This window comes from Procambarus clarkii, chromosome 65 (assembly GCF_040958095.1).
Source record: "Procambarus clarkii isolate CNS0578487 chromosome 65, FALCON_Pclarkii_2.0, whole genome shotgun sequence".
Taxonomy (NCBI): Eukaryota; Metazoa; Arthropoda; class Malacostraca; order Decapoda; family Cambaridae; genus Procambarus; species Procambarus clarkii.
The window spans coordinates 17032610-17046498 of record NC_091214.1 but is presented as its reverse complement, the minus strand read 5'-3'; the positions used below and the strand labels follow the sequence as shown (position 1 = coordinate 17046498).

General features: G+C 40.3%; 1 protein-coding gene across 1 annotated transcript in view; it reads right to left on the bottom strand.

Annotated features, from left to right (window-relative positions):
* Positions 1 to 474: 474 nt before the first annotated feature.
* LOC123770994 (ankyrin repeat domain-containing protein 17) overlaps positions 475 to 13889 on the bottom strand; it is a 36725-nt gene continuing 23310 nt past the window's right edge. The window contains exons 21-31 of the mRNA XM_069309706.1: positions 13601 to 13702; positions 12434 to 12637; positions 7863 to 8166; positions 6515 to 6937; positions 4759 to 4996; positions 4135 to 4233; positions 3519 to 3614; positions 2547 to 2836; positions 1621 to 1720; positions 1346 to 1444; positions 475 to 1165 (exon numbers count right to left, since the gene is read on the bottom strand). Of these exons, the coding sequence (XP_069165807.1) occupies positions 891 to 1165; positions 1346 to 1444; positions 1621 to 1720; positions 2547 to 2836; positions 3519 to 3614; positions 4135 to 4233; positions 4759 to 4996; positions 6515 to 6937; positions 7863 to 8166; positions 12434 to 12637; positions 13601 to 13702 (2230 nt within the window). The 3' untranslated portion in view covers positions 475 to 890. The remainder of the gene's footprint in view (positions 1166 to 1345; positions 1445 to 1620; positions 1721 to 2546; positions 2837 to 3518; positions 3615 to 4134; positions 4234 to 4758; positions 4997 to 6514; positions 6938 to 7862; positions 8167 to 12433; positions 12638 to 13600; positions 13703 to 13889) is intronic.

Genomic DNA, 13889 nt, shown 5'->3' with positions numbered 1-13889 from the left:
CTAGTACATACAATGCCTAAAGCCACTATTACGCAAAGCGTTTCGGGCGTTTTGGCGCATTCACGTGTGGAGCCAGATATCCAAGACCACTCACTGTGTGTGTGCATACTCAGCCCGTCCTCCTAAGGTTTTCCAGCGTCAAGAAACTGTCGTACCAAACTGGTCTCATCCTAACCTACCAGAGGACCCAAAACAGTAAAGGGGACAGTATGTTAATTTCGCGAGCCACGGCCATTTTCTAGTACGATAATTTTTTGGCCTTAGGTAAAGTATACGTCACAATGCGACGTTCTGTTAGGAGGGCGGGTTGCAGCACTAACCTCGCTGTTTCTTGTATTGTTGTATATAGCTTTTGTAGTTGGTGGTTTATGCAGCTATAACAATGCAGTCGTTATTAGCCAAGATGGATTAGATATTTTTGCTCATATATGCATCCCTTCCATGCTGTCTAAGTATGGTGTAGATAATTTCCACTTTGGTTTTCATTAGCTTTATTTAAATGACATTGATTCTGTGTGAGCCCTTCGCTTTAATAGCTTGCTTTACCTGATATTTTACATTTTTATCGAACACATTATTGATGCATTTCAGGGTAAACTAGCTCATCTCATCAACTGTGATCTTATTACTCATCTGTAGTCATTAGCTTCCTTCTCCCCCTCTCCCCCTTTTTTAGGGGGAGGCAACTTAAACTCTTTCTGAGTAGTATCTTAGATGTAGTTATGATTTGGTGTCTACTTCATGAATCATATACTAGATATAGCTAAGTGAGTGTTCGTATCTCTGTATTTGTGATGATGTGCGTGTGTACAACCACACCCACAAGTGTACCGACAGGTTAAGAGGCCTTCAAAGCCAGCTGGATGCTGCTGGAACACCTCCATAACGGGTCAGCAGTAGTAGTGTCGGAGAACGGCGACAATGTTTTCGTGTCCGTTCTTCCTGGCTAGGTCTTCGTGCGTGTCGCCGGCGCAGGTGGCGAGGAAGGGGGACACTCCTTGCTCCAGTAGCCAGATCATTGCCTCTAATTTGCCGGCTGCGCCAGCACTGTGCAAGGGCGTCTGGTTGTCCTGATTCCTGACGAAACAGTTGGCTCCTTTCTCTTTCAACAGGTCCAGTACCTCCACCTGGCCCCCAGAGGCCGCGTAGTGCATGGCTGTGTTGCCTGCAGGAGGTGATGGTGAAATTCAGATACTGACAGAAGATTGTATTAATATTAAATGTTTGACTACATATATCCTCATCCTAACGGCTGATATATATTGGTCATTCATGCCCTGATCTCAGGTTGCGTTATAATTCCATTTACATATCCTGATCTTAAGGGATGTTACCCTACGCGTACCTTGGTCGTCAGGGGTATCAGGGTTGGCCCCAGCATCCAGAAGGACTTGAACCACATCAATGTGCCCATTCTCAGCAGCAACCTGCAGCGGCCGACGCCCTAAACATCAAAGCTGTATTACCTAAAAATCCCTTTTTATACAAAATGTCATTATTGCCTTTTTTTTAGATAAATAGAAAGGAATCATTCACGCTTATTATTGAAGAACAGCAGCAATAATCAGCTTAGTCTCAAAAAATCAGCGAGAATCACTCGTCTCTCTCAGCGATACTCACCCATCTGTCCCTCCTGTTGGCTCCTGCACTCGACGCCGACGAGGCTGTTGACGAGTTCCTTCACCACCAACAGAACTCCTTCTGCAGCACTCTCCAACAGCTGGGGGACGTTAGAACGAGCAGCGTCAGATTACACACAAGCACTAAACATGAAGCTTTCCAGAATACAGGCTATTCACACGCTATTAGATTCACCAAGAGGTCTTTCTTGCATTAAATTGATCGAAGATTATAACTTAACCTAACTCAGCCTAACATAATTTAATCAAACTTTGCACAGACTAAGCCATACTAGTTTAGGTTTGGTTTGATTTGGTAAGGTTTGGTCTGGTTAGGTTTAGTTAGATTTGATAGCTTTGGTTAGATTTGATAGGTTTGGTAAGACTTGGATAGGTTTGGTCTGGTTACGCTTGGTTAGATTTGTTTGGTTAGTTGGATAGCTTTGCTCTGGTAAGATTTGGTTAGATTGGATCTGGGTGGCACGTAGCCTGGTGGATAGCGCGCAGGACTCGTGATTCTGTGGCGCGGGTTCGATTCCCGCACGAGGCAGAAACAAATGGGCAAAGTTTCTTTCACCCTGAATGCCCCTGTTACCTAGCAGTAAATAGGTACCTGGGTGTTAGTCAGCTGTCACGGGCTGCTTCCTGGGGGTGGAGGCCTGGTCGAGGACCGGGCCGCGGGGACACTAAAAAGCCCCGAAATCATCTCAAGATAACCTCAAGATTTACATAAGTTAGGTTTCGTTAGATTTCGTAGGTATGGTATGATTAGGTTTTATTATCAATTAGCAAAGTATTTTTTCTAATTACAAATAATTGTAAAATGTTTCATTTCTAATAGCAAACACCAAGACTATTCGTAAAAAAATCCTTATATAGCAATTTGAGACTTAATTTGATCATCACAAAATATAATTTACAGCATACCTTCACCTGTTGCAGCAGAACCTGCCTGCAGAGGTAGCTGGCGATGTTAAAATGACCCTCGTCTCTAGCGTAGTCCTCTGCTGTATGACCAGCCTCGTCCTTGATGTTAAGGCCGACCCCGTGCGCCACCAGCCACTGGACAGCCTCCAGGTTGCCGTTGTCGGCCGCCAGGTGGAGTGCCGTCTTGTGGTCGCTGGTTTGTGAGCGTCGGTTGAATCTCTGGTGTCTGTCAAGTTCTTGAAGGACCGAGACGTGGCCCCCCAATGCTGCCCAGTGGAAGGCTCCTTTGCCTGAGGAAGATTCATATTTATCGTGTTGTTTTGATCCTTGAATTACTACAAGAGTTATCCAGATTATCACACTTTTTGTCAATTTCAAGTACTGAAATAACTTGGAATTAACACTGGAATAATATAGAATCTTAGACATGAAGACTGAGAAATTTTTATTCAAATTTACGTGAGATTATAATTAATGCACATTGAAGGTTAATGTTAGCGTTATGAGTTAATACAGAAGGGTGTACAGACAAGACCTTTTAATGAAAGATTCGTATTTGAGATTCTCTCATATTGCAGATACGTGAAGCAATTTCTCATACGCAAACTGTATGTGTGGATGTGGGTGCGCTCGTATGTGTATGTAGGTTACTTACCAAATCATTATTCTCAGAACAATTACGATCTCTAAAAATTAATGACTTATAAAGCCCATTAATCTCTTAGGAAAACGCTTTCCATAAGCATATACGACATTGTTGACAAATTGAGACAGGCAGCCTAATATGTTTATCACAGTCTCCCTTGCCAACGACAGCCCACACCAGTCAACTCCCTCCCAGATACCTATTTACTGCTAGGTAAACAGTATGTAATGATACACGCCTAGACGTCTCGTCTTGCTTGAGGAATCGAACCCCAAAACCATTTGTTTGGGAACCAACCATAATTCACATTAAGAATATGACGCTACCTTGAGCCAAAATTTCCCCGTCTGCTTTGTATCTCAGGAGGAGGTTGACGACTCTGCTGTGGCCAGCCCACGATGCCAGGTGTAGAGCTGTGAAGCCTGTGGGAGATGATAAAGAACTTGAATTTATATTTATATAATACTTTATATATATATATATATATATATATATATATATATATATATATATATATATATATATAAATATACAAGAGTTGTAACATTCTTGTACAGCCACTAGTACGCGTAGCGTTTCGGGCAAGTCCTTAATCCTACGGTCCCTGGAATACGATCCCCTGCCGCGAAGAATCGTTTTTTCATCCAAGTACACATTTTACTGTTGCGTTAAACAGAGGCTACAGTTAAGGAATTGCGCCCAGTAAATCCTCCCCGGCCAGGATACGAACCCATGACATAGCGCTCGCGGAACGCCAGGCGAGTGTCTTACCACTACACCACGGAGACTGCCAGCATACTTATATACTCTGAAGATAAGCATACTTATTCAACGTGTATAATATACACACAATCCTACCTTCATAACGGGGTGAGAATAGCTTGAGCTACCTCATCCTTTAGTGTGTATTTATACCTCAATAAACTTATTTCAATTTCTTACCTTGATGGTCGCATGCGTCCACATGGGCCCCAGCCCGCAGCAACGCCTCAACCACAGCCTTGTGGCCAGCTTCAGCGGCCAGGTGCAGCACTCGTCTACCTGTAACTCGAGCCAATTATCAACACCAGAAAGCGCTGAGCTAGAATGACTATGTATTCGTTTGCCTTGTTCGGGTAGAAGGTAGACACAGTAGTCGCTTCTGTATATATTTATTGACCGAGACAGCAGGGTATATATCTGCCTAGCCGAGGAATATATAAGCGTCAAATTTGAAGTGGATTTGCCTACCCAAAAGCATACGAACCCAGCCAAGCTCCCTAACCTAACGAGGTCTGTGTTCAGAAGACGTCAGTATTGCAATGCTTTAATTTGTACCGACCCCCCCCCCCCCTCCGAAAATGCGGTGTATTTGAGGAGACAGATAGGGCATTGTTTATAGTCTAATAGGGAAATTGTGGTTTAAGGTAACCATTAATTTTATTTGCATGCATGATAAATGCATTTATTTAAATTTACATTTGTTAAATTCCTATTGAGATGATGAAAAGATAATCTGGCAATAAAATTTCAGATTGTTTAAAACTAATTGTGTGTGGGTGTAAAAAGCCTTTTAGTATGTCTCACCATGCACTTCATGCTTATCGCTGTTGACATCAGCGCCTCGCCTGATGAGCTCCTTCACTACGTCTAGATCTCCCCTGGCCGCAGACAACCCCAGATCTCCGCTGGCCGCAGACAACCCCAGATCTCCGCTGGCCGCAGACAACCCCAGATCTCCGCTGGCCGCAGACAACCCCAGATCTCCGCTGGCCGCAAAGAACACATTATCATCCTCCTTGTCCTCGCTTCTCTTACCGCTTCCCTGCATAGTAAAAAAAAAAAATTCACTTGCACAAAATTTCTAACTCTATGGCATCAGTTCTGCGATATATAGTGTTTGCTTATTATTACTGTAAAGGATAACTATCTACGGGCTCACCATAGCCCGTGTTACTTGGAACATTGTTCCAGGTAGCGAATCTTTAGCAACAACAACAATTACTGTAATATATTTAATCTATTAAGATAAACTAAATTGTAATATGATGTTTATAATGATGCCATAGACTCCTAGTCTAAATAATTCTACTTTTCAGTCTCCTTCAGTATTAGCTAGTTGTGCCTAGCGGTCCGTATATCTTCATGACCTTTGTACAGTTATACCGAGATGTGTGTTCATGGCTGAAATTGACCATGCTTGTAGTCTGCAAAAATATGGAAGTGCAATAATGATTTGTACATGTATAATTGATTATTACAGTGCAGAGTGAGTACTGGGGTGGGTGTGAATACTTTTCCAGAGTTTCATGAAGTCTTTCTGAGCCTGATTATTGAAACAGGTTTTGTAGTTTAAATCAGTGTGAGCGTTGTTGGTACATAATCTATAGATTCAGATTCAGATTCAGATGTTTATTCAGGTAAGGTATATACATACAAGTGATGTTACATTAATGGATTGATATATAGATAGAGCTAGTACATACAATGCCTAAAGCCACTATTACGCAATGTATACATGGAAACATTTGTATAATGAATCAAGTGGGCAATTGAATGGGAAAATACGGGTTCCAAAAATTAACAAAATAATATATGAATTAGTCAGTAACAAATAAAGTTAACTAGAGTTTGTCACCGTTAGTAGGTCAGATACGGAATGTGTACATATTCATAGTCATCAGTAGTAAAAGATGTGGTTGGTCGAGGTAATGTTGAGATTATAGTCAGTTTATATAAATTAATATTAGATGAGGATTTACTCAAGGTAATTAGTTACTTTGCCTTGAATGAGTGTAAATTCATCTCTCATCTCAAGCTTTTTATTATTTTTAGATCTTTATACGACTTCACCTTTAGATAGTTTTGTTTCCACTACCTCCTATTATTGTCCCTATGTCCCTATTCTATCGTCATATTGTTATTCTCTACCTCCCTTTTCCATAATACTCGCTCTCGCCACTCTCCGATTCTCTTGCCTTATTGACTTGTCACTCTCCCTTTCCAACCTGTTATATCTCTTCTCATTCCCCTTCCGTTATCCTTCCTGCAGGTCTCTTAATCTCAAGGTGATAATGATCCTAAACAGACCGGAAGGCCTTTTCTGTTGCGGCTTCAAGAATAACAGAAAAGAACACGCCCTCGGGGTATTAAGTGCCTTCTATCTGCCCCATGCAGATGGTGTTCTGTTGCATGCAGGTGGTTTTCTGTCCCTCTCCCACAACGTTGGTTGAAACGCATAATGTTGTCATCCAATGTTCTTCCTGCATAAGGCACAATACCGGAATGCGGACAGAAACTGAGTATCTCTCTGAATGTACTATTTCACATTATATATAAATACCTTCATTGTGTAGGTGGTAGTTGGTAGCTCTGGCGGAAGTTGCTTTGACGTTGATTGCTGCTGTGGATCCACAAGAGAGTTTATGTTGGTATCACTGTCCGGCAAGCGCTTGGGCACATGATGACTTGGACGACTCTGATAATTTCTTATAATAATTTCTCGTTGAATGTTATGACCCTGGTCAGCTCTTCCAGGACTCACTCGATGATAATGGCTCTGGTCAGATCTTCCAGGATTCACTCGATGATAATGGCTCTGGTCAGATCTTCCAGGATTCGTTCGATGAATGGTATGACTCTGATCAGCTCTCCAATGTGCCACTCTCTGATTCTTTAAACCGATGCAAGTCTGTGAATCAGACCACTTGTTGCCCTGAGAGCTCATTATAGCGCTGGCTGTCCCTGTATTCCTTGAGGAAGCTCCCTGTAACAGTATAATTTTCCATTATTGCATACAAAATATATTTTATATGTTAATAGCTGATAAAAGTAATTTAGATTACACATTAATTTTGATGCTATTTATATTTTAAATGGTTATACAAACTTCATATTAAAGTCTAAAATTCAAAGAGTTGTTTGACCAGACCACACACTAGAAGGTGAAGGGACGACGACGTTTCGGTCCGTCCTGGACCATTCCCAAGTCGCTCAAGTCGATCGACTTGAGAATGGTGGTGGACGGACCGAAACGTCGTCGTCCCTTCACCTTCTAGTGTGTGGTCTGGTCAAACTACTTAAACCACGTTATTGTGACTCATCGCCTTCAGAGAGTTGTTACCGTAGTGACAGACCAATAGGACAACTTTCATGGTCGACACCAACTTCCGGAAATATTCATTGAGGGGTGTGTACACTCATCATCTTGGTGTACATTCACCGTGAGTGTACATAAAATACGGAGCACCGTATTCGCTACTTTAGTCCTGGCCTATGTTCAGGATTGAGGTATACTTGCTGGTTGATCAGTAAGCTTTTGTGGTGACCGTAATAACCCTCCAGAGATTAATAGGCCTTAATAATCTTCTGGAGGTTGATAGGCCTTAATAACAGGCTTCAAACCCAACACCAACACTACAATAGATGAAACTCGATCAAAATATAGTTTCCCATTTTATTATGTTAATTGTTTAAATTTGCTCCGTTGTCAGAAAACTTTCCTTTACGAAACTTTAACTTAAAACGAAACAGAAAACAAAAATTAAATGTTTAAAGCTAAATGAAATTTTCAGACAAAATTTGAATAAATGATTATTGGGTGAACGTAAACAAAGATATACAAGAGGATATTATGCTCACTTGGTGCTTGTTTACCATGTAAATTCTGTGCAATTGGCCGCTCGACTTACCAGCATGAGTGATCGTTTAACCATATCGTCTACGAGACTAGTTGTGTTGGGAGCAAAATAATCGTCTTCGTAGGCCAAAAGGTCGTAGTTGACAGGCAGGTCATGCAGCACCACACCGACGAGTGACGCCCTACACATGGGACAACCGGTGCAAGGCGAAGATTGTACCAGAATGAGGCACTGCCTGCAGAAGGTGTGGCCGCAAGGCAGCAGGAGCGGCCTCCTGCCACCAAGGGTGTACTCCTCGAGGCAGACTTTGCACGAAGGCATACAGACGGTCTCTCGCACCAACAGATAATTACTAATTTAGCATCAACTCCTCAACGGTGGGGCGAGTTGTCCAACGTACGTCTGTGTGAGTAGTAGAGACAAAGCAAGATTAAAGTGGGGAAGGAAGAGGGAGGTGGTGAGGGTAAACTTACCTAATTAAGGGATTATGTGGCAGTTGAGGTTTTTATGCCCTTTATGCTCTTTATGTTGCGTTTCAATTTAATTATTCTGACGTTCAAATTCTTTGCCGAATCTGGCCATAAGGTTGTGAGTGGAGGTGGCTTCCACAACTTCTTCCTTCAGCACATTCCATTTGTTGACCACCTATACAGGGAAGGGAGGTGGGGAAGGTGTAGAGAGGTATAGGGAAATGGGTAAGGTGCCATATAGGTTTAGCGTTTTCACCTTATAATTACCTGAATTTCGCTACTATGGCATCGCCTTTTATCACTTCATTCACTATTAGATCGCCTTTCATCACTTCATTCACTATTAGATCGCCTTTCATCACTTCATTCACTATTAGATCGCCTTTCATCACTTCATTCACTATTAGATCGTATACCATCACTTCATTCACTATTAGATCGCCTTTCATCACTTCATTCACTATTAGATCGTCTAACATCACTTTTTTTTACCGTATCGTTCGCTACAAGTCAACCTCTTGTCACTCATTATGATTCAAATATAAAATATGTGATTCTCACCTCCCGCCTGTTGATAGATGGTTGCGAATGGTACCTACAGGAGTACCTGGTGTGGCTAACCAACCAAGGCAAACACTACAACCTACTGATACGCGATTTGCCTCCTGCTTTATCTTATCGCGATTCTTCGTATACGCGTTAACAACAACACGACACACACTTTTTTTTTAACCTAGGCAGGGACTATGGTATTTGTGTTGGGCCCATGAACAGCAGGAAGATTTATTAATTAAGGCCACCACAATAGTTTACTGACCAATCAGCAAGTATAATTTAGTCTTGAACATAATTTAGAACAAAAGTATATATATATATATATATATATATATATATATATATATATATATATATATATATATATATATAACGCTTTTGATAAAAATATATTTTTCCAGACTGAGGAAATAATGAGAAAAATCACTTTGAAGAAAAAAAAAGGATACTACTACATAGCATAAATAAAGTACATGTAGTTCTGTTGATTAGCAATATGTTTATTAATTTAATAAGCACAGTATCAATTTCCTTGGTAATTGTTTTTTTTTAATGAATGTGGTAAGGATTTTGCATAATTAAAAAGCCGTTGAGGTCTGATAAAGACCTTTCGTGCCCTCTGTAATCTTTTTTTTTTGGGGCGTTACCGCCCACAGGAGGAGTTTGAGGTAAACTAGCAGCCCCCGGCGGCAACAATCAATAATTGAAAAGCTGCCATCTATCAAGCTACAGTTAAGATACATTGTTTAATATGCAGGCGATGAGTCACAATAACGTGGCTGAAGTATGTTGACCAGACCACACACTAGAAATTGAAGGGACGACGACGTTTCGGTCCGTCCTGGACCATTCTCAAGTCGATTGTCGAATGGCATTCACAATCGACTTGAGAATGGTCCAGGACGGACCGAAACGTCGTCGTCCCTTCAATTTCTAGTGTGTGGTCTGGTCAACACATTGTTTAACAGTCTGGGGGAACTTCTGTAATAGTTTTTAAACTTTGTTAACGAAACGGATTTATGTGAAAGAGAGATGTTGGCTTAAGTCGGGCATTTGAAGCTAGAGCGTACGGTTGAAGACCTACTTTACCTATATCAGAGTGTATACGGGTTATATGTAAAACTTGGACTGGCTTCAGTAGAAGCCTCCAGACTTCTTGTGGAATGATTGATTGTTGTTGTTGTTATAGATTCAGCTACTCGGGACAAGTTCCAAGTAGCACGGGCTATGGTGAGCCCGTAGTGGACTTACCTGACACAGAAGCGGTGCTGTGATTGATTTGATTGATTGATTGATTGATGAAGATTAAGTCACCACAAGAGGTGGCACGGGTATGAGTAGACCATAGGTGGTAGATGTTTGGAGTGAATGTGTTGTTTGATCGTGTAACATCTTGAAGTGTCTCTGGGCCTGAGTCCTGTGAACTACTGATTGATGAAGATTAGCCACCCAAGAGATGGCACGGGCATGAATAGCCCGTATGTAGTAAATTTTTTGTTTGGTAAATGTAGTGTGCCGAGGTCGCATTTACGACTGCTATCGCGAGGGTGGCTACTGCTTGACAGTATTGATGAGGGTGGACTCTTACAACCTGTAGACTCTCAGGTTGCATAACTAAATACTATGGCGTGGTAAAGGGGTAAGGTGCACTGCTGGAATTACCCTGCTCGCTATGCTCCAGTTGATTTTCTTACACATCAACGTCTCGTAAATTCGTAAAAAAAAATAGTAGTCTTGAAGTGCAGTGATAAACTTTAAGAAACCATAATTTTTATTAATTTAACATAAAATACATATAATATATTTTTCTGTTACAATATTTCCAAATAACATTATTCTTAATCGTTGTTATCAATAATACAATGTTTGATAAATTCAATAACAGTAGACATATTAAATCAGTCAGTTAAGTCTATTTATCTATTTAATGTAAACTAGCAAATAGTTTATCGAGACCTTAAAGAATAAATTTAGATTTACAGGTTGTATTAATACAAATTGATCATTTTGAAATAATGACTTAATTTGTTATAAATACATAATCAGAATCAGAAAGCTAATCTGTAACAACTAATCACAAATTCTTTGTTTGAATGCGTTTAATACAATCAGTAGTTTCAATTATATAGAAAGCAACATTAAATTCACATCTTAGGTGATTAAGGAGAGGGATTTTGTAAATGAGGAAAATTGTGAAGTTTATTTGACTCTTGTTCTTAGGAAGAGCATATGCGTAAGTGCGTGTCTGAGATAGGAGAGCAATGGGACAAATATCTGGAGGCTCGTCTGATCACATGTTGCTGCAGCCAAAGATAAGATTGAGTTGTGAAAAAGTGATCGTATCTCAAGAAGATCCAGAAGATAATGGGAATGAAAGTCGAGATGATGAGTGAGAAAAAACGGGTAGATGATGACAAAAGAAGAATGTAGATTGAAGGAATATTAGTTTCGTGATGAATGCATACAAGAAATGTTTGATAAAGACAGCCTGTCCTACAAAGAACTTCGCATTTCGATCGTATGCGTTACATAACGGCAAAATTTGTCGTAGTAGAAAATGGAAGCGGTTGGCGAAAGTGATGTACTGTCCGGTTTTCTGTTTTGGGGTCCTCTGATAGGCTAGGAGAGGACACTTTATTTTGACCATTTTCTTGATTTTGTGAAATCTTAGGAGGACGTACTGGATTAAGAACGCTGAAAAGTGTGGGGCGTTACACGAACTGATCAATTAACGAGTGGAACTGTTCAGTGGAATGATGAAGTGGCATTTGCAGTGAATTAAAAAAAAAACTGAGATTTCTAGATACAATTAAAATGAACGATATAATAATGTGAGTTAAATAATATGAAAAGATTAGTTAATCAGAAAAAACGAATGAAGAGATTAAAAGACAAATTAAAAAACTTTTTGAGAAAACATGGAAGCTTTTTAAAATTGTCTCAATATCAATAATTGGAACATGTCAGATTTAATGAACGCAGACAACATAAACATGTAAGGTTGTAAACAGTTAAAACTGTATTGAGGTGTATGCAAGAAGCTGTTGAAAGTGAATGTGCATAAAAGTATTTAATTCTGAGTTATGAAATATGAATGATGAAAGGCTGCGTTCATGAAATCTAATATTTTAACCAATTTATGTTTCATTCGCGTTCATTTAATATTTTAGGGCATTAGCTAAGGTCTCGGCAGCGTCTAAGTTAACCAGTTTATAACAGTAAACTGATTTTGTATTTCTGCACTCTCAAAAAAGACATTTGAGCTCCCATTGGTGTTTTGAGCAGAACTTCCTATATCGCTATAGCTTTCGTGAGATTGTCATTTGCTTAGCTAAACGCGAACTATGGGGGTTCAGGAATCCTGAACCCATTATGTGCCTCTGTAATCCTTTCCATTACCGCCCACGGGATGGGTATGGGGTGCATAATAATGAAAGAAATTGAATTGGTTTCGTACGCTTAAAGGTTTCACGACCTCAGCTATTTACGGCTCAAGCTTCTAACAGCTCAACTCATTAGTACACACGATTTCGTTAACTTAGTTGAGATCATGAAGTTTTGAACACTATCAAGTATTCAAAGTTTCGCGAGCTCAACTAAGACTCCAGGTTCTCATAAAAGAGCATATGAGCATATTTCCTCTCGTCATGTACAGGACAGTTTCCCTTGAGTTGGGTCACGATCTCATCATCAAACTCCCGCCACACGCTTTTAAGGCGCCAGTCCCGACAGGTTGAGATGTAGTGGCCATTAGTCGCTGTGCCCAGGTGGCTACACACTGCGTACAGACTGTACTCTCCCCTGTAGGCATAAACATGAATACATACGAGTTAATTACATACATACTTGCCCGAAACGCATTGCGTAATAGTGGCTTTAGGCATTGTATGTACTAGCTCTATCTATATATCAATCCATTAATGTAACATCACTTGTATGTATGTACCTTACCTGAATAAACATATTTATTTATTTTATTTAATTATGGAAACAAGTACAGCGTTATCAATATTATGATATAAACATAGTTTGCTAGAATGATAACGGGTTTTAGTTATTTTAGGAAATACAGCTATGAAAGTTGACCAGACTACACACTATAAAGTGAAGGGACGACGACGTTTCGGTCCGTCCTGGACCATTTTCAAGTCGACACAATAAACTTGAGAATGGTCCAGGACGGACCGAAACGTCGTCGTCCCTTGACTTTCTAGTGTGTGGTCTGGTCAACATACTTCAGCCACGTTATTGTGACTCATCGCCTGCACGGCTATGAAAGTGTTTTATGTGGGTAGAATTACATGTGGTAAAGGTATTGAGTGTGATTTTATTTGGATCTTAAGACTATGTTACTCTGGATGGTTTTAAAGACCATCACAATAGCCGATTACCCAATCAGGAAGTTTACTTTAGTCCTGTTCATAGTCTAGCATTAAGGTAAACTCCCAGAGTACATCGAGAAGCGCCCGCCAAACACACACCGAAACTACGACGTTAGTACAACGTTCGAACAAGTTTTAACACCTCCTAACCAGTTATAACAACCAATATAGCAAGTTGTAACAACGTTCTAATACGTCATAAACACGTTAAGCCAAGATGTAACAACTTTATTACAAGTTGTAACAAGCGGAAAATAGAGACAGTTTCGGTTTGTGTTTCCAGGGCGGGGTATACATCTCAGTAGTTATTCCTGAGAGAAAAATACAGAGGAATGAAGGCAAATAGTTCGAACAAGAGAGAGAGAGAAAGAGAGAACCTTACTTGAATGTGCCAACGTGAAAGGCATCAAGGGTATGTAGTCGTTTGCCGAATTTAACAATCTGCTTCCTATCACTCTGAGATCTTCCAGACGCTTGATTCACTCTGGGTAAAGAGACGAGAGGCAGGACGAATTTTATTATTTTATTTATTTATATATACGAGAGTTGTTACATACTTGTAAAGCCACTAGCACGCATGGCGTTTCGGGCAGGTCCTTTATCTTAGTTTTCCCTGGAATACGACCCACCAAATCGTTTAACCAGTAACAAGTCGTACCTATTCACTGCTG